At 41.6% G+C, this 24,614-nt stretch overlaps 1 protein-coding gene across 1 annotated transcript in view; it reads right to left on the bottom strand.

Moving 5' to 3' along the window:
- Nucleotides 1–12,300, bottom strand: part of LOC101702005 (aromatase) — a 39,547-nt gene extending 27,247 nt beyond the window's left edge. The window contains exons 1-2 of the mRNA XM_087180689.1: nt 12,058–12,300; nt 7,459–7,609 (exon numbers count right to left, since the gene is read on the bottom strand). Coding sequence (XP_087036815.1) covers nt 7,459–7,609; nt 12,058–12,202 — 296 coding nt within the window. The 5' untranslated portion in view covers nt 12,203–12,300. The remainder of the gene's footprint in view (nt 1–7,458; nt 7,610–12,057) is intronic.
- Nucleotides 12,301–24,614: the final 12,314 nt, after the last annotated feature.

Below are 24,614 nucleotides of genomic sequence, written 5' to 3'. Positions count from 1 at the left end.
GGTTTCACTTCTACCCCTTGACTGTCCAGGGCCTGGGTGCGCTGGCCTGGAGGCTCACTGTGCTGGTAGGAGAACTTATCTGTGGCCTCTGCACTGTATTCCATCATGACATATCAAGGTCTCTGGGGTTGCAGTGTTCTCCGGTGCTGCAGGAGCTGGTGAGCCATTAGAGAGTGGAGTTTACATGGTGCTCAACAGTGCACATTCAAGATGCATTAAATAGCGTGGGTGTTATCTTTATTTCATATGTTGTTACCTTTTAATTTAGTGAACTGTATGTTTATGCATGTTTTCATGTATTCACTGCTACTTCCTTCTCTTTCCTCTCTTCTCTAGCAGAATACAGCAGGCTGTGTATGTTTCAGCAGCAAATCTTCCTACTGTGAAGCTGTTCAGAATATATAACCCTCAAAAATTGGCAGTGGCTACTAGAGTATATGGACCTGATGGTCAGGCTGCATCGGAGAAGCTGTCTTAACACTTGCTTCTTCCTCTTACTGTTGACACTTAGCTCCTAAAAGGATGACTTTGAGTAGGAAACAGAGAGACAGATCATTTGGAAAAGGGAAGGGGACCAAGAGGGAGGGAATGAGGAGGGAGAGTAGAGAAAGGGAATGAAAAATGGAACTTAGGATGTGTTATGTACCTGAACCACTCCCCAGGATGAATGTAATCGTGAGGTATGGTAGACATATACTAATAAAAACTTAAAATTTAAAAACACACCAAAAAGAACTACAAAAGGATGACTTTGCTTCAGCAAGGTTGTTCAAGTAATGCTTGCCAGAATACATTCCCATAGAAAACGCTAAGTCAAAGATCTCTCTGGCTGGATAGGTTAGACTGTGGGCTTCATGGTAGTGAAACTCCCACATTTGTGATGAGTTTTACACTCTTATACAAAGTTTAAAAGAATGCTCCTGAAAAAATACAGTGCTAAGGAATGAAAATAAAGTTATAATTGTTATATAAATAACTAACTGCTTCATATTTATTTCAGAAAAAATTTTTAATGAAGAGATTGTTAAACTAAATATTCTTTTCATTTGACCACAGATAATATTCAGCAAGTGAACTTTTAGTTTTAGACAAGTTTTCCTCTTCCTAACAATAAACTCCAAAAGAGATAATCTACATACTTCCATTTGTATTCCAGCAGATTAATTTGATGAACAATTCAAATTTGTTCCTTATGGAAAAGCCATGAAATAGGACTTAAATTATTACTAATTAAAAATACTTGAAATATCTTTTCTTACTTCCTCCTTTCTCATTCTATAGTAAAACAAAATTAATGTTTACATTCTTTGCTCACAAAAATTAATCTAAAAATATAAACACTTAAGAGTACAAAGAGAATACTGTGTGCTTTGGCCGCTAGAACTTTTGTACACTGCATTAATCAGATTGTCCCATCGGTTTCTTTGAGGAACTGCTAATCAAAATGTGAACAGAAAAAGAAACCTCCAATGTGAAACAAACGAAACTAAATATTTCTTAGTTGATGAGGAGCTAGATTTTAAAACCCATGTGTCCGTTAGGGGGCGCCAAGATCCCAGTTATTCTCAGACTGGGCAAGAGAGAAAGCCAATTAGGCAGAAGTGGCACAGCCAGTGATGAGGTCCTGGCCGCAGAGGGCAATTGGAAGTGGGGCTGGATTTCTCTAAGCAAAGAACTCCTGGGCATGAGACAGACCAGACCCTGCGTGGGTCGGCCAGCAGCACAGGCTGAGACACTTGTCCCGCTGGTGGAGAGTGAGGATTTCTCAGCACTGAGTCCCCAAGCTCAGAAGGGACAGCAGGCAGTGGAAGGTGTCTGGTCACTTGGGGGCATTCTTCTTCTTTAAACTGAAGTCAAAAGATGTGTGCAAAAGAGCAAACTGTCATCCCTTCAAACTGAGGAGCAGCCAGGAAGTAAGCTCCGAGGGGGCAAGGAAGAAGCCCGTCAGTTCTGAGTTTATGCGACTCACAAACCCATGGCCAGGCCAGCTGAGATGAGTTCTACAAAGAAGAGGCAGTTGATGACATTACTGGAGACAAACACTTAAAACTACAGAAACTGCCTCTCATAGACCTGTCCTGTGTCCCAGCTCAGGTCCCCTCATTCATATCACCTTTCCAAATGCCTTTGCCCTTCTGACATTTACCCAGCTGAAAGTCTAGGCTCACTACAAGAGGAAAACAATCTTTACAACAGAAAGCTCCAGCTATCACCACTCCAACCCAGTGATGAAATTTGGCTAAAGCCAACTTTAGTTTGCGCTGCTGGCACAGTGGGATTCAGGTGCACGCATGCACACAGGCACACACACGCATATTCTGACCCCTGCTGACAGGTCTCAGTTAAATTCAAGTGGACCCTCAGTGTAGCTGGCACGATCTCCCTTTTGCATTCACTCTGCTCTTCTGTTATGACGATTATCCTCTGTCCCCTCATTCTCAGCCGATTTTATTTCTGATTTTCCAGAGAAAACAGAAGCAACTAAAAGAAAACCTCATGAAGCTCCATCCACCAGGATCTGTGACTCACAGCCTTCTCTCCTGTTAGGATGATGAAGTCCCACATCCTATTCAAGGCCACCTCCTCCACTTGCTCTGTGACCCCTTCACATCTCACGTAGCTCAGCCTTCTTCACCCATCCAAAGTTTCCCTCTGTAGTTGTACCTCCACAACCCACATGCAGTGGTTTCTCCTGTTATGAGCATGAGAACTCCTTTGACTGCGTGCGCCCTGCATCACGTCCCCGCTTCTGCCTCCTGTATAGCAAACTCCTGGAAGAGCTGCCTATACTTGCTGTCTCTACCTTGCTGAGCCTCATTCCCTTCTCTGGGCAAACCTTGCCCCGAGCAGTCCATTGATGCAGTTCTTTCAGGGTCACCCACCATGTCTCTAAAAGTGACACTCAAACCTCCATCCATTCAGCTGGCCTGTCAATTCCCTTCTCTGAATGCATTCCTGAGCTAGCTGTCAGACTGCCACACCCTTCTGCACCCCTGCCCAGTCTCCCTGTCCCTTCTCAGTCTCCTTCCCTAGCTTCTGACTGCTTACCCTGGAGGGACCCAGGCTGAGTTGCTCCCACTCAACATCCCACTCAGGTGTCCCCTGGGCATGGCAAGTCCAATGTCATGATCTTAATTCTGATATCTCCCCACTCCACCTTTGCTCCAATGTCCTCTTCTTTCCTAGCTTTTCAGGCAAAAAGGGGGGGCTACATTTATCTCTTCTTTCTATCATTTCCAATGTCCAAACTGTTGTGTTCTGAAGGCAGTGGCAACTACCTTCAACATGTGACTGCAGTTTCATCCCACCTTACCTCCTCTACTGCCCTCATTTGGGCCAGATACCATCATCTCTTCCTAACTGTGTTCCTTTTTCCCACATCCTTTGTCCCCTCTCCACTGATTCTCAACATAGCAGCCGTTATGAGTCGGGGGAAACATGAGTGATCCAGATATGTCTCTCCTCTGCTCAAGCTCCTCAATGGCTCTCATGTCATGCAGGGTAAAGGCAGATTTGCCATGAAGTCTGCAGGGCCCAACATGGTCTGGTGTCTTGTTACTCTACAGTCCCTTCCATGGTGCTCCCCCTCAGCCACTCTGGCAGACAGTTGTTCCTTGAACATTTCAGACAGGCTCCCACCCGAGAGTCTTTGCACTTGCCGTTCTCTCTATTGAGAATGCTTTTACGCAGTTCTGCATGGCTCACTTCTTTAAGGTCTTTATTCAGATGCTGTCTTCTCAGAGAGGCCTGCCTCAGACTGCCTCCTGAGAGGTCACTGCTGTTTGGACAAGTAGTCCTCTGCCCAGCGCTTCCCTGCTTTTTTTCTAGGTAGCTCCTGTCCACCTGACAGTAGCGTGACCAAGAACTCTGGTTTACCAGAGACTCCCAGTTTGAGCAGAGAAAGTCCCCCATCACAGAAAGCCCCTAGTGTCAGGCAAACAGAGACAGTTGGTCACCCTTTTGATGTAGGTGCGGTATGATGTCCTGTTCATCAGTGATGGACTGCATATGTGACAGTGCTGCATGAGATTTCATCGCCACATGAAATGGAAACCATCTTAGTGTAGATATAGAACACAGAAGTGGTGCCATGATATGCATGCCGCAATGTTTGTATCATTGAAAGCTCTAGAAAGGTCACCATAACTGCTCTATAATGTTCACATTATGATACCTTTCTCAGAACGTACCCTAGTGTTAAGTGATCAGTGACGGAACTATATATTTCATTTCTTTATTGTTGGTATACTAACAATATATTGCTGCATGAGGGTAGAAATGCTTAGCTAATTGTATTGCCAAAATAAAATACCACTGTATACCCAGAGTCTAGATCTACACATGGCGTACATGGTAAGAACTCAATAAATGTTTACTTGTCAGTGTAGAGGCACTGTTAACTATTGAGACTTGGGAGCACAGAGTACTTATTTAGTGTGCAATAAATTTTAATATATGTTGACAGAACACTAAAAACCCTTGTAGATTTACTCATGATTAAGACAGATGGGTAAATATAACCCTGGCTCACCTGTCCATTGCTAATTTCTCTCTATAGATGTTATTGGACTCATTTTTGTGTGTCTTTGATAAAAATATAAAAACATACTCATATAGTGGACATATACGGTCATGTCTATCATCTGTAGGCTCTCATTTAGAGCATAGCTATGGGTGCAGCTGCCTGGGGCAACTGTGCCTGCTTTATCTACAGATGACTCCAAGCCAAGCCTGTATGTGGTTCAGGCTGTGGGCCAGCAGCCCTCACGCCTGACTTTCTCCCCTGAGGTGCTGTGGCCCCTCCCACTTTAGGACAAAACTGGTTGGGAAAGTTGGACTGTGGTCTCTGCACAGTTGTAATGAGTACAGCCCTCAAACTTTTCAAAAGAAAAAGAAATCTGGCAAACTATTAAAATACAAATCAAAAGCTTTCTGAGGCCCAATGGGGTCTTTTTTCAAGAGGTACAGGCAGTTCTGGAAGCAGCTTGGAGAGCAGGCAAGGAAAGGAGGTGGAACCAACATGTCCCACTCAGCACTTAACAACAAAATCGAGCTGCTCTGAGGCAATTAAGGAGAACACAAAGACTCCAGCAAGCGAAAAACCTGAGAGCACAGGAGGAGAACAGGACAAAAAAGAACTGGGAGGGCTGGGGCCCAGCAGCAGGTGTGTGCGTCCATGCCTGAGCTGGTCAGTCCCTCACATGGCCTTCCCCGTTGAGATGGGCAGAGTGGTCAGATGCCAGCCTGACATTCACAAGTGTCCTGCTTCAGGAATGGTCTTTGGGCATCAGGGAATTCAGCTGATGGCCTAAGGATCTACTGTCTAAGAGGGATTCCTGCCTGGTGCTTAGCTCTCAAATCCATCACTCTTCAGCCCAGATCTATTCTTCACCACCACCACTGTGGCTAGATGCAGGAGAAATGCAGTGAGACACAACTAATGCTCCCTGCTTATGTGTTCCCCATAGTCCACAGGACAGGGCACTCCTGCCAGAACCTTCTTCCTGCTCCTTTTGTCCCGGTGGGAGAGTTCCAAGCTCTGTAGCCCACTGGAATCTCCTGGGGAGCTAAAGCACCAGTGATGCCTGGGTCGAACTCACAGGGAGTCTGACCTCCAGAGCCTGAAGACTGGGGCTTCAGGTAGCTCCACAGGGACTCTACTGGGCAAACAGGGCGAGAACCACTGCTCTGAGTCTGAGATGCAGGTACACCTCCTTTTGGATGAAGGTCCTGAGGACCATACAACTGTTTGCCCAGGGACAGGGAGACGGGGAAGGGGGATCTGAATTGAGGAGGCCTGGAAGGCAGCTCGCTGTGCTGGGGAATGAGCAGTCAGCAGCCAAGGTGCCAGTCCTCTAAATCCAAGTTTCCTCTATTGTAGGGTATGTTGCACAAGTGACCAATTTACTGATTTTTAAAATGAGAACTTGTCCATTTCACTTCAGTGTGGCTGGCCTGGGCTCAATAGACCAGAACAAGTAAAACCAAAGAGTAAAGATGATCTAGTGATTAGAGCAGTGGGTCTCACCTCCAGCGTGCATCAGAATCACCTGCAGTGTTGGTGAAAACACAGCTGTGGCAGGGGTCGGGGGTGGGGGGTCCTTCCCCAGGCTTTCTTATTTAGGTCAGATGGATCCTGGGAGTGTGCATTTGTAACATGTTCTTGAGTTTGCTGCTGCTGAACAGTGGAGGACTGAGAACCACTGTGTTTGACTGTTTCACGAGCAACTCAAGGAAATGACATTTCCACCAGTAGCCATTTATGTGTAGTTATAGAAATGTGGTCATCCTCAGCCGTTCTTTCACGTGTAACAACAGGAAACTTAATGAAACAGGAAAGCACCAGGCAAAACTTGAGGTATTGGATCAATTCAGAACAACGCTACAGGATAGCCTGAAACATTGGGAAGTATGACACGTTTTCCTCCTCTGCTCCCTTCTTTTTAACATTTGCTTGAAAGCACTGGACTTGGAGAACACCACAGTACTTGATGAAATGATGTATGTAATTTGCCCTGAGAAAATTCATTCAGCTTCTGGAAGTGCTTCTCTGAGCAAGTCTAGCTATCTGGATGAAGGAATTTAACAAGTCATGGTCTCTTAGTTTGTGAGTAAAGTTCTGTCAGGAATTGTAGCTAGAAAGGTTATTAGGGAGACAGTGTTGGCAGATGGCTTTGCTAAGAGCTAAATTCAATAAAGAAGAAAACTAGTATTTCATAACATCTGTTCTTCTCATGCAATACATTTTGGGGTGTCCCTAGAGTGAATTCAATCTGCTTCAGCAATCCAGAAAATAGTGATGCAGAAGAGAGAACATCAGTTTTTTAAACAGGCAATATTGCTGATTCACCCAAACAGTGCTAGATAGGCGAGCAAATCGCTTCTTTTTCTACTCTCTTCTGTCTCAGAGGTACTCAGTAACCTGCCATTAGAAACAAACTAGCAAATTACTAGTCACATACCTGTTTCTCAGGTTTTGTTTTCTGTGGGGCTTTTTGTTTGTTTAAACTTACTTACAGAGATAAGGTCCTTCTCAGAAAAGCCAAAAAATAATGCCTTTCCCTAAAGGAGGGGACTCAAGATCAAAGCATCTGGAGTCCAAGTTTGTACATTAAGAGATGTTTTAATAATTTCCCAGTTTTTCAGAGCTCTTTATCTCTGTACCTTTGGATTCAACTCAAGAGAAGATTAATCCATATATCTGCAGAGTTAGATTTCTACATCAGAATTGCTTACTTTTACTTAACTGTGAAAAATGGCCTTAAAAGATGTCAAGGATTCAAAATAAAATCTTTTTTTTAAATGGGAAAAATCCTAGCCTTGATTTTAAAAGTATTTCTGTGCTCTGCTGTTGTTTTAAGACCTGAGAATTGAACCCAGAGCCTTGAAAATGGTCAGCAATCCTCTACCGGTGAGTTATACCCCAGCCCCAATTTCTCTGATTATTAACACACTTACTTGCTGATAATGAGTGTTTCCTCTCCATTAATCCAAACTCTCATGAATTCTCCATACATCTGGTTGTAGTAGTTGCAGGCACTGCCGATCCCCATCCACAGGAATCTGCCATGGGAAATGAGGGGCCCAATTCCCAAACAGTAGCCAGGACCTAGGAGAGTCATCAGAAAACATAATCAGCATCTCTGCAACACCAAAAATACTTGTTCTTTTCATCTAAATGTTCTTTACGTCTTCTGCAGTTTATCTGTGAATCAGTAACAAAATGATTTACAAACACGAGAACAAACCAAGCTTGACAAGAGACTCCTCACCCCTCCACAAGTGAAAAGCGTCCAGTAGCCACATCACACTAGCTCTCTTTTCTCAGTCATTTCAGGCTCAGTGACCTGGGGATGTGTACTCATTTCTTCCCAAGTTAAACAGTGTCAGTGCATTTCAAACACAAGTCCTTAGGTCTGTGTGGTAACAAGTGAGAAAACCATGAAAAGTGTCAAACTGACAGAATTGTTTGAGTGCTTTTGCTTTAAATGCCCTGCTGATGGAATGAATGGATGAGAACTGGGCTGCTTTGGAGTTATCCGTTTAACTGTGAGAAAGCAGGTCTGCAAAGATAATGTCCAATGTGAGAATCAATCTCTCTGCCTCTCTCTCTCTCTCTCTCTCTCTCTCTCTGTCTCTGTCTCAGAACTCAGCTTAAAAACAAACACCTAAAGGTCAAGTGGCAAAATAAAGCTAAGGAATTAGGCACTGAGTAAGTATCTGGACTACTGTTTGAGTCTAGAGACCTAGTTCTAGCTCAGTGCATGGCTAGTTACAACCAGTGGCGGACTGCAACAGTGTCAGTGTACCAGGTGTCCTGGTACATTCTGCCTTCTAGTCCCAGCTTGGGAGGCTGGGGGGAAGGAGGTAACTTTGAGTCCTGAGCATTGAGCCCAGCCCAGGCAAACTTCTGACATCAGTCTCTTAAAAAAAAAAAAAGCTTGGCACACATAAAAATTATAAAAGTAAAAATCTTTTTAAAAAGTATGAGGGCCGGGATTTAGCTCAGTGGTTTCGCCGCCTGCTGTGCAAGCGCAAGGACCCAAGTTCGATCCCCGGTACCAAAAACAATAAATATATAAATAAAAATAAAAAATAAGTATGAGTGGAGATTGCAATAAACCGTGGGCTTGGGTTGAGAACATGGATGTTCTAACAGAGGAGAACCGTGGTTTGGGTCCTTAGTGAGCAATCGTAAGTCACCTTTGTCCAACAAACATTTGTCAAGACCCTACTAGATATAGACACTGACTCCAAGATAGGGACTTGAGATCAACAGTAGAGAAATAATTCCCATTGCATTGAGCTTAAGCTGCTCTCTGCCTCTCAGATTTGGGAATGCTTATCTAAGCATGCAGCAATTACCGTAGCCTCTTTCACACCCAAAGAGGTAAATCCTTCACTGCATTTTTGTGCAGACACAGCCTTCTTGAAGACAACTGCTGGGATCTCTCACCTACAGTCCCAATCAAGAAGCTGGTTCATTCCACATCTCCGTGTCCACCGCACAGAAACCTGAGTCCACATGTGTTCACAGCAGCACTGTCCAAAATAGACCGGACACAGGCTGGACACATCCGAGTTGCCCCTCAGCACAGAACTGTAGGTGTTCATGAAAGACCACATGACAATATCAAGACCGCATGACAATGAAAATGAGCTACAGCAGCATGCCACAATCACAGTGTGGATGAATCTAACACAACACTGAGTAAAAGAAACAAGAGAGAAGAATAAGCAATGCATGATTTGATTGCCGAAATCTTTTAAATGAGGCAAATTAAACTATATTGTCTGGAGATGTGAAATTAGGTGGCCAACCAATAACCAAGCCAGAGGGATTGTCACAAAATCCAGGAAGCGATTCACATCTCGGGGTGAGGGAGAGAGCAGCCTGAGAGGCACAAGGAGCATCTCCAGGACTGCTATTAACATCCTGTTTCTTGGTCAGGATTATGGTGGCAAACCTGGCGTCACACTGCACTTTGCTGTGAAATGCTTCCTTAGTAGGAAAAGGGGAACATGTTGCCATGTCCTCCTCCGGGGTTCCCCCTGTGGGGATGTGCTGCCAGGCCCGAGTGTGGCATCCAGAGGCAGAGGACCCAGTTTCAAGGTTGGGATGGGGGTGTGACTTCAGGGGAGGGAGAGCTGCCAAGTGCCCAGTTATGTGCGTCCTGGACAAAGATGAGTGCAGTTGGGGCATTTCTCCCACCTGAAGTCTACAACACCCCTTCCCATCGAGTGAGACACTCTCACCCCAGACTCTCCAGCCCGATAAACAGGGGTGAACAAGCTTCCATCTGAGTCCCCATTTTATTACAGATTAGTTGTGCAGCCCCTGCCTCCATTGAGCCTCAGGTTCTTCAATGAGAAAACAGGCACACACACCAGCCTCAGCAGAGAAAACAGGCAGGAAACTGCCTTCCAAACTGCAAGTGCAGGCTTTTTATTGCTGTCCCTTCTGTGTGCCCTTTGACTTTTAATGACCCTGAGCTATAATCCCGATAAAACCCAGAAGCCAAGAAGCAGTGATTCAAGGGACATAGTGGGAGTTCAGAAGACTAGACAGCAAGAACCACCCTACCAAAACGACTTTCCTCTTATCACCCCACCCAGGAACTGCAGGGACTTAGTTTGTGCCCCTAGAGGATGCTGGCCAGACCCCAGATTTTCAAAGTGAAAGGAAGCTAGAAACTCCCTGGCCAGCAAAATGCTCATCACCCTGGGCCTGAGGACGAGCTGGTGGTCCCTTTGCTCTTGTCCTCGTTCCTGCTTGGGTGCTGACAAGGCATCTCTCTTCTCTGCACTTGAACCCCTCACTCTGAACCCCCAGCCTTCTCATGTCACAGCAGATCTCCTCCGTGGGTCTGTTCCCCTGTGTCTCAGATGAAGGTTGTGGGCTCATCTCTGTGGCTCCCAACCCTGTCTTCTAGGAAAAACCCTCTGGGAAAAGTTTTTTAAATATCGACCTGGGGGCCTTCTAAGAACTCCAGATTCTTAGACATGGCCAAGCGCCACTGTAGTATATGTATGTGATCTAGTTGACACTATGTGACAGCATGACGTCCTTGCCCAGAAGTGGTGGACAGGGGAGGGGTGGCCTCCCCTCCCAATCCCAGCCACTCCTCACGCGGGGCTCCAGAGCAGTGCCACCAGAGCTTGCAGCATAAGCATCTGGGGATGGGGAGAGTGGGTCTTTGAACAAACAACAACAACAAAAACGGACGTTCCTGGGCCTGGAGCATCTGATTCAAAATTCTGGAGCAGAGCCCAGGAGTCAGGATAACCAGCCCCTAGCTGCAAGGTGATTCTTATTCTAAAAGTTTGAGAACCTCTGGCTTACTCCTCCTATGGGCAGTGCTGACTTCCATCTCCTTGTGAGATCCTCTGATAATACAGGTAGATTGGACTTTAGCACCTGAGCCTGTGATAGGAAAGAGAAGGAAGAAGCATTCTACCACCTCCTCCACCCTTCTCTACCCTGACATTCATTGACCCTGACTGAAGAGTCCACTGCAGGGAGAAGACCTTGATTGAGGAACATGAGCAATGGGAAAAGGAGTTCAAGTCAAAGATGATGAACAGTTTTCTCAAACCTGTGCTTCCTTCTCCAGAGATGACCCCAGGGAGGTCATTTACTACATAGTGCATTCCACTAAGCATTCAAAGAACCTATACTTCCAGGCTGAGTCCAGCAGACAGGCAGTGTTCTTGAAATGTCTTGGAAGAATCCTGCCAGAGAGCATTTTGTACCAGGCTCTGCTCCCACACCCAATCGCCCTATCCTAGACACATAGACGTGTCTAATGAATATGTTCTTGCAACAAGGCTTATGGGATTTTATGGAAGTGGGAACAGGTGATTGCCGTGAGGGATGGACACCGAAAACTAAAGGAACAGTCTGAAATTTCTCATAATTGAGAACCAATCTGATACCAAGTAATTCCAGCTGTAAGAGTGGAAAGTTAGGGAATAATCTGTGTCATTATGTTATTCCCCACTTTTGACTGACCCACAGGGCTGGCTGAAGATTCCTTTGGGGTGTGACTTCCCAAGGGAATGGAAGGGACCCCCACACTTCTCCCACTGCCCAGGTCCCATTCGACCCTGTGACGATCCTGCCGTTGCCACACTGGTGCTGTGAGAAGATGAAGAGTGAGATGAAGAGAAGGAATATATACAAGAACGGAAGAGCGGGTCAAGGCAGTGAGGGAGGAGAACACAGTGGGATAGAAGACATCCCAAGACATTTCCGCCTGTTTGAATCTTTTACAAAAGTTTTAATTCCCTAGAATTTTATCTTGCTTCACCCCAACTGAAGCTGTGCTAAATCTACCAAAGTGCTGGAAAGACAGGAAGCAGTTTTCTCAGACATTTTAAAATGTGTAGATAATTGGGACAGGTTTTTAACCTAATTCTCATTTTGCTATCGTGGCTGTGATTTTCAGAGATCTTACCAGGTTTGCTTTTGTACTTTTGTCCAATTTTCCTTGTCATCATTGACCAAATGCCCATGTAAACAACATCCTTAAACACAGAAATAAACAAGCAACTGACCTGGAATTGAGGCTGTGCTGTCACAGTTCCAAATCAAGAGGAGAAAGACCACAAGCAGCAGGATTGGCATGGCAGCAACAGGCAGGACTTCGGGCACCATGCTGGCGACGTTACAGTGTATTTGGTTCAGCATTTCCAAAACCATGCTGCACTGCTGGGCATCAGAGGCAGTAGTTTACTGTTCTGTGGAAATCAAGAGGCACAAAAGTGAGAGAACCCTTATCAGGTTTCTCTGTGGCTCCTGTTGCTTCTGAGGATCCTGTGCTTTATAATGCAATAAGGCAAGACAGATATGCAGTTGCAAGTCAAAACAAGCAAACCCCAAACATCCTTTGGCTTGAATTCCCATATTTCTGTCCTTGGTAGTCTCAGGTTTTCTTAGCCACACAATGTGATAGAAGTTTATCAGTTTGCCCTTGAATGGGTATAGTGACGTGCATTTGCAGTTGAGACCTGAATCACTTACCAAAATATAAGAAAATGAAGCCCCTTTCAGAGGAGAAATCATTTTGTGACTTTTATCAGCTGATTTTGGTAGGAAGTCTTATTGTCTTGAAGACAAATCAATTAAAGAGCAAAAGTAGCAAATTAGAAATGACTTTCCCTGATCAACATACTTCCCCAATATTAAGTTCCTGCGTACTTCTCTGAAATTGTTGGATGTTCTCAGAGCGTGGCACTGAGTTGTCTATGAAATTCAACGTGAGAACAGGACAGTGTTTCCCCAGTGGCTTTTATAGGGATCTACAATCTCTTGCACCATGGGCTGAATTTAGCAGTCTCCATGGGGGTTAACATCAGAATTAGAAGGAGCAAAATAGAAAGAAAGGAAAAGAATAAAGAGAGGGTAGAACAAAAAGGAATTGGAGAGAGGTAGACAGAGCGCAGGGTATGTCATTGACAGCAGGATCAGGTGGCACTCAGCAGCCCCATTGCAAAATCAGCTAACATCCTGTGCAGGACAGTTGCTGTTCAGCTTGATTTGCTGGTTGCAATGTGTTTCTCCTCAACAGTGTGCTGTTGTGTATATCTATTCAGTGAGGTTTTTCAAATTTATACTATCAGAAGAGAGTTTCATGGATGATAGAAGCGTATGTTGAATAAACTTGTAAAATAGTGAAAAACCACTATTCAATGTGTTTTCCAAGGGCACCTGACATGCTTGGAGGTTTGGCTTTTCTTAGAACATGCCCAAATATGGGGGACTTGCCATAACTCTGAACAGGATTTAGCTGGGTTTTACCAAATAATAGAATTATATATTCATACATAGGGCTTCTAATTGGATGTCAGGTCTCTGTGAATTCACTGAAGTGCTGCCTGACATGTCGTTCATGCTGGTGCACTTTGGAGGGGAGAGAGGCTAGAACTATTATCACATTCCTAAGAAGCGTGTAATTATATCTCTCTGATCTATATGAGATTAACAGTGTCCAAAGACTAGGCTTTTTTTGTAGCTACAGGAACTTCACATTATAGGTGAATTTGGTCAGTTATTTCATTTTGTTGATTCATTCTATTATTCCACCATTTAAATAACTATTAGCTTTTAAGTGCCAGGCATTGGAAATGTGTGTGCATATGGTGGGCCGTTTTGTTGTGCTGCTGAGACTGAACAGTCAGCATTGAATCTGTTCTCATCTGGCTTTGCTGTTAATGAGTAGCTACTTTGGAGAGGTTCAGAGTGTTTTAGAGTTTTTACAAAATGTTTATGGCTTTTTATTTTTTAATTATATTGGTATACTTTTGATATACATAATAATCACATTTATTGCAGAAAATTTCTGCCTGTACATAATATATCGTGATTCATTTTTCCCTTTCCCTTCAACTCTTCTTCCCCTCCTTAATTATTACTGTTTTGTTTCCATTTTTTTTAAATTCTCCTTTTTTTCTTTTCCTTTCCTCTTTCCTCCTTTGTTTCCTTGTTGTTTCATCCTTTGTTCCTCTTCACATTTGAACATTTTCTTCCTACTTTCCAATATTCATTATCCATTTTGGTCTCTATTTACCCTTTTGGTTCTTCATACAAGAGAAACACTGTGATATTTAAACATGTGCTGATTTCTTTCACTTAAAAGCATACTCTCGGGGTGCATCCATTTGCCTAGAAATATCTCAAGTTCATTCTTAATGACAGAGTAGTACTCCATTGTATATAAAAACCATATCTTTATCCATTCATCTGTTGACAGGCATTTGGGCTGCTTCCAAAATTTAGCTATCAGAAATTGTGTTTCTGTAAACATGGATGTGCAGGCACCAGTGGCCCTGCTGGACCCAGAACTTGTTGCGTGGACTCAAGCAGCAGCCCCACTGGACCACACCTTGAGGGCCTTCCAGTATCTGAGTCCTCACAGCAGGGGTGCCACGGGGGAGCACCATAAAACCCATGGTTATGAGCCCCAGAAGATAGAGCAGAAGTGAACAACAGAGAGGGCCTCTCTGAGGCTCCTCAATGAAAATTGAAGCCCACTGGGAAAGTGAAGAAAATCTCTTCAATAAAAGCACACTGGACCATTGTGGTTGGTAAGTTGGTGGGATCAACAACTCTCATAGAAACCTGGACTCGCTTAGGTGGGAGGACAGCTGGAACCTTGCAGAGTTTAATCCTGCAGGAGGTCAGGAAACTCAACTTGGGCCTTGCAGCCAGAAATCAGCCTGAATCTCAATAGACTACAGCTGGCTTGCTGAGACTAATTGATGTAGACCTGTGCACTGCTACCCACATTGTCTACCAGGACCACAGAGACATATCCTGAGGGAGACCTTTTTTATAAATATTTTTTTCTTTTCTTTTACACTCTCTCTCTTTCTCTCCCTTCTAGCTCTGTATTTCTCTCCCTCTTTGTTCCTGTTCCTGTCCCATTTTGAATTGTTTCTCTCTCTTTCTGTACTCTCGACTGTCACTGTTATAGGAATGTGAATACAATTTCTAGCTTCCCTGTTGTTGTCAGTTTGTTCTGCACTTGTCCCTGTTCTTTCACTTGGTCTTTTCCTCCTGTCTTCAACAGATTCCCACAATTTGCATGATCTTCCTGTGTCCTCTAGCCTCACCTCTAACCTTTCCTTCTCCTCTTTATCCCTCCCTCCTCAACCCCTTCTAAATCCTTATCCTGAAGTGTAAATTTGCCATATTGAAGGGTTTATTTACTACAAAGATATTTTGGGCTGACCCTAGATTTTGATCTAGCTCATTCCGTTAAAGGTGACCGATTAACTGCTACCACAAATTGTCATTTTCTAAGCTGCGTTTCATGCTATTGTTGATGCTGATTGTGTCAATTGGGCTAAGGTGTCATGATTGATCTGATCAGTTGTCCTCCCTGGTATACTGAAAACAAGATTGCCTAAGAGTCATTAAAGACTCAAAACCTAAAAAGTCCAGCTATACCTGGAAGATATCTCTAAGAAGCAATTGATCCATAAGGGCTCTAAACACTTAAACTCTAAGCCCAGGAAGTAAACTAAAAAACAGCACCAACAACAAAATTAAAAATGAGAAGACACCTTAGCAAGACACAAACCCAGACTTCCAGCTCACCAAGGACAAATTCTAGGAGAAATGAAGTGGAAAAACATGATAATCAACCACCTGGACACCCTGAACTGATAGCACAGGAAATAACAAAACAGATGAATGAGGCTCTAGAAAAATTCAAAACAGAAATAATTTCCCAGATAACTACAGAGATGGTGTGCAGAATGAAAGACATGATTAGAGACTCTAGAACAGAAACAGAGAAAAACTAGATGAGCTCAGGACCATGCTGGAAGCCATGAATGCCCAGTATAGGAAAGAAAGGGAAAGCATGAACGCCAAACATAGGAAAGAAATGGAATCCATGAAACAGCTTCAAAAAGATATCCAGGAGATTAAAAACTCCATCGAAAGTATTCAGAGCAGATTGAGCGAATGTGAAGATGGAATATCAAATATAGAAGACAGGATTTCAGTTAGTGACCATGAATAGAGCTTTCATATACAAAGGAAAGCCCATCAGAATCACAGCAGACTTCTCAACACAAACCCTCAAGTCAAGGAGAGCCTGGAGTGAAGTATTTCAAGCCCTAAAAGAAAATAACTTCCAAGCTAGACTGTTGTGTCCTGCAAAATTATATTTCAAGATCAATGGGGAAATTAGATACTTTCATGAAAAAGAACACCTGAGAAATTTCATGAACACCAAACCAGCACTCCAGACAATTCTAAACAATATTCTAGAAAAAGACAATGAAGGTCACTCCATGAGGCCCAACAGTGCAAAGCCACCAGGCAAGGCAAGAATCTTAAGGGAAAGGGAGAAAAATAAAAAATAAAAGAGCCCACAACAGTAAAACATCATGACAAGAATGAGTCAGTATCTATCAATTATAACCATCAATGTTAATGGCATCAATTCACCAATCAAAAGAAATAGATTGGCAGAATAGATTAAGAAGCAAAACCCAGTAGAGGAGGTGAGCTGCTCCCAGGGCCCAGGAGGAGGCTTCCTGGCCGCTGTATCCCATCCCCCCAGTGCACATCAGGTGAGGTACGCCGGTGCAGGCAGCATCCCCTGCCCCCGTTGAAATGAGAAGACACGTAAACAAGTCTCAAAACCAGACTTCCAGATCACCTAAAGGAACCCCAAAGGGAAATGAGATGGAACACTGATACTCAACCACCTGGACTCCCTGAACTGGCAACAAAAGATTTGGAAAAAATGAAATCAGAAATAAGTTCTCAGAGAACAGCAGAGATTGTGCCCATAGAGCAAGACATGATTAATAAATCTAGAAAGGACACAGATTAAAAAAAAAAACAGAGGAGCTGAGGGACATGATGGAATCCCAACATAGGAAGCAAATGGAATCTATTAAATAGATGCAAACATTTCCGGGAGATTAAAAACTCCATTGAAAGTTTATGCAGCAGAATGAGCCAGAGTGAGGACAGAATCTCAGATGTAGAAGATAAGATTGCAGTTAGTAACCAGGAAAAGAAAAATTTCTTTAAAATAGTAAAGGACCACAAGAAATCAATCCAGCAGCTGCTAGACGATGCAAAGAAGAATAACAAGACTGATTGGAGTTAATGAAGAAACAGAAGAGAGTGCAGATGACATAAAAATAAAAACTGTTCACAGAAGTGATGGCAGAAAACTTCCCAAGCAGGGGAAAAGAACTTGACATACACATAAGTGAGGCATATAGGACTCCAAATAGCCTAGATAAGAAAAACATCTACACATAAGCATATAATAGTTAAGATTCCAGAAACCCAACAGAGGAACAAAATTCTACAAACAGTTAGAGAAAAGGATCAAATCACATACAAAGGAAAACCCATCAGAATCACAGCAGACTTCTCAACACAAACCATCAAGGCAAGAAGAGCTTGGAGTGATGTACTTCAAGCCCTAAAGGAAAACAGCCTCCAACCCAAATTGATGTACCCTGCAAAGCTATCTTTCAAAATTGATGGAGAGATAAGATACTTTCATGACAAAGAGCACCTTAGGAACTTCATGAATACCAAACCAGCACTCCAAAAAATTTTAGACAGTATCCTAGAAAAGATGAGAATCACAACCTCAGGAAGCCCAGCAGAATGAACCTGTTGGATGCAACAAGAAATTAAATGCAAAGGAGGAGAACTCAGCAAAAAGAAAAAGTCGTGACAATGATAAGTCAATATGTATCAGTTTTAACCATCAATGTTAATGGTCTCAACTCACCAATCAAAAGAGATAGACTGGCACAACAGGTTGGGAAGGAAGATCCAACAATATGCTGCATACAAGAAACACATTTAATTCGAAAAGAAACTCATACACTGAAAGTTAAAGGGTGGAAAACAATACTCCATGGGACAGGAACCCGAAAAAAAGCAAGAGTAGCTATCCTCTTTGTAGATCAAGTGGATTTGAAACCAAAATCTGAAACACTTCTGTCCCCAAGTATTTCAGATAAGTGATACTCAACTTGTATATACAAATCTATTGTGAACTTGTGTTTTCATTCCTCTTAAATAAAAACTTAAGAACAGAACTGCTGGTTCTTAACAGTAATACAAGACATTTCTATATTGTTTTCCAAAATGGTTTTGTCATTTTACATTCACATTAGCAGTATTAGACAGTTCTAACTGATTCACACCTAAGCTGACATTTGTTTTTGTAAAACTTTTAACTTCATCTCCCTGATGAGTGTATAATATGATCTTGTTATTGTACTGATCAGTATTTTTCTGATTCTAGTGTTGCACACCTATCCGTGTGCTGAACTGGCTATTTATCATCTTCTTGTGTCTACTTTTTAATTGGGTTGTCTATTAATGAGATGTAAGTGTTCTTTATATATTCTGGTCATACGTTGTATGTATTATAAATATGGTCTCTTTAAGGACTACTTTTCATTTTCTTAATGATGTCAGTTAAAGTTCTAAATTTTGATGGAATCTCATTTTTCAATTTCTTTCTTTTATACATCATGTTTTTTGTATCCTAGGAAATTCTTGCCTATCCTAAATTCATGAACATTTTCCCTTATAATTTCTTCTTAAAGTTTTATAGTTTTGGTCTTTCATATTTAGGTTCATAGATCCTTTCAAGATACTTTTATGTATGGAAATAAAGGGTTGAGGTTAATTTTTTGCACACGGATAACAGGTGTTCTAGTACCATTTGTTGAAAACACTATCTTTTCCTCTGCTCTTGAATTGAGTTTTTGTTCTATAAAATGTTAATATTAAATAGTCTTTCAAAACTCAGTGGACCATATATGTGTGGTTCTAGTTCTAGGTTCTCTGTTTTATTCCATTGATCTATATGTCTTTCCTTACACCAGCACTGCCTTGATTTCTGTAGTTTTAGAGGAAGTCTTAAAATTAGGTACTAAATGTCTTCCAACACTGTTTTTTTTTTTTCTTTTTACTTCTCTGGGTCCTTTGTACTCTTACATAACTTTTAAATTTCAATATCCAATTCTTCATTTATAGCAAGTATACTTGGACCTGAATTTTTATATAGACCTTGTATTTTCTTTTTTTTAAAATTTACTTTATTTTTTTATTTTTATTTTTTAAATGTATTAAATTCTTTTATTGGTACATTGTAGGTATACAACACAATTACCTTTCTCATTGGGAATTGTAACTTTACATAATGCATCTTGGTTCTTATTTTTACCCCATTCCTAGCCCCCTCTTCAAGCCCTCCACCCTTCCCTATTTACAAAGACTTTATTTCCATTTTTTCCATTTCTCATCGTTTTTCCTTTCCCTTCTTTCCTTTCCCCAGCCCCTCCCACTACTCCTACCCCTTTGGACCTTTTCTTCCTATTTTACATTATTGATTATTCATTCTAATCATTGGTACATTTTAGGTATACAATATAATGACATTCATCATTGGAAATTTGCACCTTTACATAGTCTCTCTTGGTTCTTATTTTTCACCCTTGCCCAGCCCTCCCTTCAACCCCTCCAGTCCCTCCTATTTACAAAGATTTTCTTCCTATTTTTCCATTTTCTCATATTAATCCCATTCCCTTCTATCCTTTCCCCTAGCCCTCCCACTTCCTTCCCCTTTGCCCCTTTTCTTCCTATTTCACATGACCTATTATACATTTAGTCCTTATTTACACTTTCAGTTTCTCACACCAGAGAAACTATTTGGTATTTACACATGTCTGTCCTATTTATTTCACTTAAGAGTATCACCTCAATGTGCATCCACTTAGCTATAAATGTCTCTAATTTCTCATTTTTTATGGCTGAGTAGTATTCCATTTTATTAAAAAACCACATTTTCTTTATCCAGTCTCCAGTTGATGGGCATTTGGGCTGTTTCCAAGTTTTAGCTATCACAAACTGTGCTGCTGTGAACATGGGTGCACATATATCACTGTGGTATGATTCTTTTAATTCTTTGTGGAAGATCCCCAGCAGTGGAATAGCTGGGTCAAATGGGACTTCCAGTCCTAGTTCTTTGAGGTATCTCCATACTGATTCCCACAGTGCTTGCACCAGTCTACACTCCCAGCAGCAGTGGAGCAGGGTTTCTCTTTCCCCACAGCCCTGCCAGCATTTGTTATTGGTTGATTTCATGATAGCAGCCATTCTTTCTGGAGTGAGGTGGAATCTCAGCATTGTTTTCATTTGCATCTCTCGAATGACCAGTGATGCTGAACATTTTTTCATGTATTTATTTGCTATTTCTACTTCTTTGTCTGAGAAATGTCTGTTCATTTCAGATGCCCATTTTTGGATTGGGTCTTTAAATTTGAGAGGTCTGATCTTTTTAAGTTCTTTATAGATTTGAGATAGTAGACCTTTGTCTGAGGAAGAGCAAGTGAAGATTTTTTCCCGCATTGTGGGTTATCTCTTCACACTGCTGGTGGTTTCTCTTGCTGTGAAGAAGCCTTTTAATAAGAAGAGATCCCATTTGTTGATTGTTTGTGCTAGTTCACGGGCAACTGAGGTTTTGTTCATAAAATCTTTTCCTACACCGATGTCTTCAAGGGTTCTATGTAACCTCTGTTCCAACTGGTTCAGAGTTTCTATTTTAATATTTAGATCTTTAATCCATTTTGATTTTAGTTTAGTGCATGGTGAGAGATATAGGTCTAATTTTAATCTTTGGCAAGTTGAAGCCCAATTTTTCCAGCACCATTTATTAAAGAGGCTATCTTTCCTCCAGTGAGGGTGTTTGGCTCCTTTATTGAAGATGAGATGGCTGAGTGTGTCTGGCATTGTTTCTGCGTCTTCTAATCTGTTCCACTGGTCCTCAAGTCTGTTTCTTTGCCAGTACCATGCTGTTTTTATCACAGTAGCTTTGTAGTATAGTTTCAAGTTGGGGATTGTGATACCTCCGCCATGTCTCTGTTACCTAGAATTGCTTTTGCTATTCTGGGTCTCTTCTTGCTCCAAATGAATTTTTGGATTTTTTTCTTGAGGTCCATGAAGTATGCTGCTGGGATCACAATAGGAATTGCATTAAATCTATATAGTAGTTTTGGAAGTATGGCCATTTTCACTATATTAATCCTTCCTACCCAGGAGCAGGGGATGTCTGTCCATTTTCTGATATCATCTTCAATCTCTCTTTTCAGAGTGCCATAGTTTTCAGAGAAGAGGTCTTTGATTTCTTTCATTAGGTTGATTCCTAGGTATTTCAGTTTTTTGGATGCTATTGTGAAAGGAATTGTTTGCCCTATTTCTCTCTCAGTGAGTCTGTCATTGGTGTAGAGGAAAGCTATTGATTTTTGTGTGTTGACCTTGTAACCATCTACTTGACTGAATTTGGTTATTAAGTCTAGAAGACTTTTGGTGGAGTTCTTGGGGTCTTCTATATAGAGTATCATGTCATCTGCAAATAATGACAATTTGACTTCTTCATTACTTATCTTTATTCCTTTTATTTCTTTCTCTTGTCTAATTGCTGTGGCTAATGTTTCCAGAACTATATTGAACAAGAGTGGTGATAGTGGACATCCTTGTCTTGTTCCTGATTTGAGTGTGAAGGATTTCAGTTTTTGATCATTTAGTATGATATTGGCTGTTGGTTTTTCATAGATGGCTTTTATTAGTTTGAGGAGAGACCATCTATTCCAATTTTTGTAGGGATTTAATCATAAATGCATGTTGGATTTTGTCAAATGCTTTTTCTGCATCTATGGAGATAATCATATGGTTTTTGTCCTTGGCTCTATTGATATAGTGTATTACATTGATTGATTTTCATATATTGAACCATCCCTGCATCCCTGGGATGAATCCCACTTGATCAGGGTGTATGATCTTCTTGATGGTCTTCTGCATTCTGTTTGCCATTATCTTATTAAGGATTTTTGCATCTATGTTCATTAGTGAGAGTGGCCTATAGTTCTCTTTTCAGTTGGGTCTGTCTCTGCTTTGGGGATCAAGGCGATGCTTGCTTCCAGGAATGAATTTGGGAGTATTGCTTCCCTTTCAATTTCACTGAAGAGTTTAAACAGTAGTGACAGCAGTTCCTCTCTAAATGTCTTGTAGAATTCAGCAGTGAAGCCATCAGGGCCCGGGCTTTTCTTAGTTGATAAGTTTTTAATTACATTTTCAATTTCATTGGTTGGTATTGGGTTGTTCAGAATTTTTAGGTCTTCTTTGTTCAACTTTGGTAATTGATATGTATCTAGGAATCTGTCCATTTCTTCTGTGTTGTCCATCTTATTGGTGTCTAGGTTCTGGAAGTAGGTATTGATGATCCTCTGGGTTTCTGCTGGGTCTGTTGTAATTTCACCCTTTTCATTCCTAATTGCATGGATTTGGGCCTTTTCTTTCCTTTTTCTGACAAGGTTGGCTAAAGGTTTGTCAATTTTGTTGATTCTTTCGAAGAACCAACTCTTGGCTTCATTGATTTTTTGTATTGTTCTCTTAGTCTCCATTGCATTGATTTCTCCTCTGATCTTTATAATTTCCTCCCTTGTATGAGCTCTGGGGTTGTCCTGTTCTTCTTTTTCTAGAAGCTTGAGGTTCAGCATCAGGTTGTTTAATTGGGCTCATTCTGTTTTCCTAATATGTGTATTCACTGCTATGAATTTCCCTCATAAGACTGCTTTCATTGTGTCCCATAGATTCCAATATGTTGTATTGTCATTGTCATTTAATTGAAGGAACTGTCTGATTTCTTCTTTAATTTCCTCTGTGACCCATTGGTTATTCAGAAGTGTGTTGTTCAATTTCCACATGTTTATGAAATTTTTTGAGTTTCTTTTGCTATGGATCTCCAATTTCATCACACTATGGTCTGATAATATACAGGGGATAACTTCAGTTCCTTTGCACTTACTTAAACATGTTCTATGTGTGAGTATATGGTCTGTTTTGGAGAATGACCCATGTGCAGCTGAGAAGAATGTGTATTCTGATTTTGTGGGTTGGAAGACTCCGTAAACATCTGTTAAGTTCATTTGTTCAAGAGTTTGATTGAGTTCTAGTATTTCATTACTTATTTTTAGTCTAGTTGATCTATCTATTTGTGACTGTGGGGTGTTGAGGTCCCCCACTACAATTGTATTAGTGCATATATGACTTTTCATGTCCTTTAGTATTTGTTTATATAGTTGGGTGCACTAGTGTTTGGTGCATAGATATTTATGATTGTCATCTCTTCCTCTTGGATTCTTCCCTTTACAAGGATGTGGTGTCCTTCTTCATCTCTCTTAATCAGTGTTGGTTTGAAATCTACTTGATCTGCCAAGAGGATAGCTACTCCTGCTTTTTTTTGGGTTCCTGTGGCATGGAGTATTGTTTTCCACCCTTTAACTTTCAGTCTGTGAGTTTCCTTTTGAATGAAGCATGTTTCTTGTATGCAGCATATTGTTGGATTTTGCTTCTTGACCCATTCTGCCAGTCTATTTCTTTTGATTGGTGAATTGAGACCATTAACATTGATGGTTATAACTGAAACATATTGACTTGTCATTGCCATGACTTTTTCTTTTTGTTGGGTTCTCCCCCTTTATTTCTTGTCATGCCAATTTCTTGTCATGCCAGATGGGTTCATTCTGCTTTGCTTCCTGGGGTTGTGATCCTCAATGTCTGTTCCTAGGCTATTGTGTAAAATTCTTTGGAGTGCTGGTTTGGTATTCACGAAGTTCCTAAGGTGCTCTTTGTCATGAAAGTATCTTATTTCTCCATCCATTTTGAAAGATAGTTATGCAGGGTGCATCAATCTGGGTTGGAGGCTGTTTTCTTTTAGGGCTTGGAATATGTCACTCCAAACTCTTCTTGCCTTGATGGTTTGTGTTGAGAAGTCTGCTGTGATTCTGATGGGCTTTCCTTTGTATGTGATTTGTTTCTTTTCTCTGACTGCTTGGAGAACTTTGTTCTTCTGTTGTGTTTCTGGAATCTTAACAATTATATGCCTATGTGTAGATTTTTTTTTGATCAAGGCTATTTGGAGTCCTATATGCCTCACTTATCTGTATGTCAAGCTCTTTCCCCCTGCCTGGGAAGTTTTCTGCCATTATTTCTGTGAAGAGATTTTTTTTATGTCATCTGCACTCTCTCCTGTTTCTTCTTAGATTCCAATCAGTCTTATGTTATTCTTCTTTGCATCATCTAGCAGCTGCTGGATTGATTTCTCATGTTCCCTTATAATTTTGAAGCAATTTTTCTTTTCCTGGTCACTAATTGCAATCTTATCTTCTATATCTGAAATTCTGTCCTCACACTGGCTCATTCTGCTGTGTAGACTTTCAATGGAGTTTTTCATGTCCTGGAAATCTATTTGCATGTGTTTCATGGATTCCATTTGTTTCTTATGTTGGGATTCCATCATGTTCCTGAGCTCCTCTCTAGATTTATTAATCATGTCTTGCACTAGGGGCACACTTTCTCCTGTTATCTGAGAAATTATTTCTGATTTCATTTTTTCCAGATCCCCTTTTGTTGCCAGTTCAGTGGGTCCAGGTGATTGAGTATCAGAATGGTCCATCTCATTTCCCTTTGGGGTTGCTGTAGGTGATCTGGAAGTCTTGTTTTGAGACTTATTTTCATGTTTTCTCATTTTGACTGGGGCGGGGGGGGCTGT

Source organism: Heterocephalus glaber, unplaced genomic scaffold (genome assembly GCF_053883595.1).
Source record: "Heterocephalus glaber isolate CG9 unplaced genomic scaffold, H.glaber_assembly_v1.0 deba00000122, whole genome shotgun sequence".
NCBI lineage: Eukaryota > Metazoa > Chordata > Mammalia > Rodentia > Bathyergidae > Heterocephalus > Heterocephalus glaber.
Note: the sequence above shows the minus strand (reverse complement) of the source record. Positions and strands in the feature narration are given on the sequence as shown.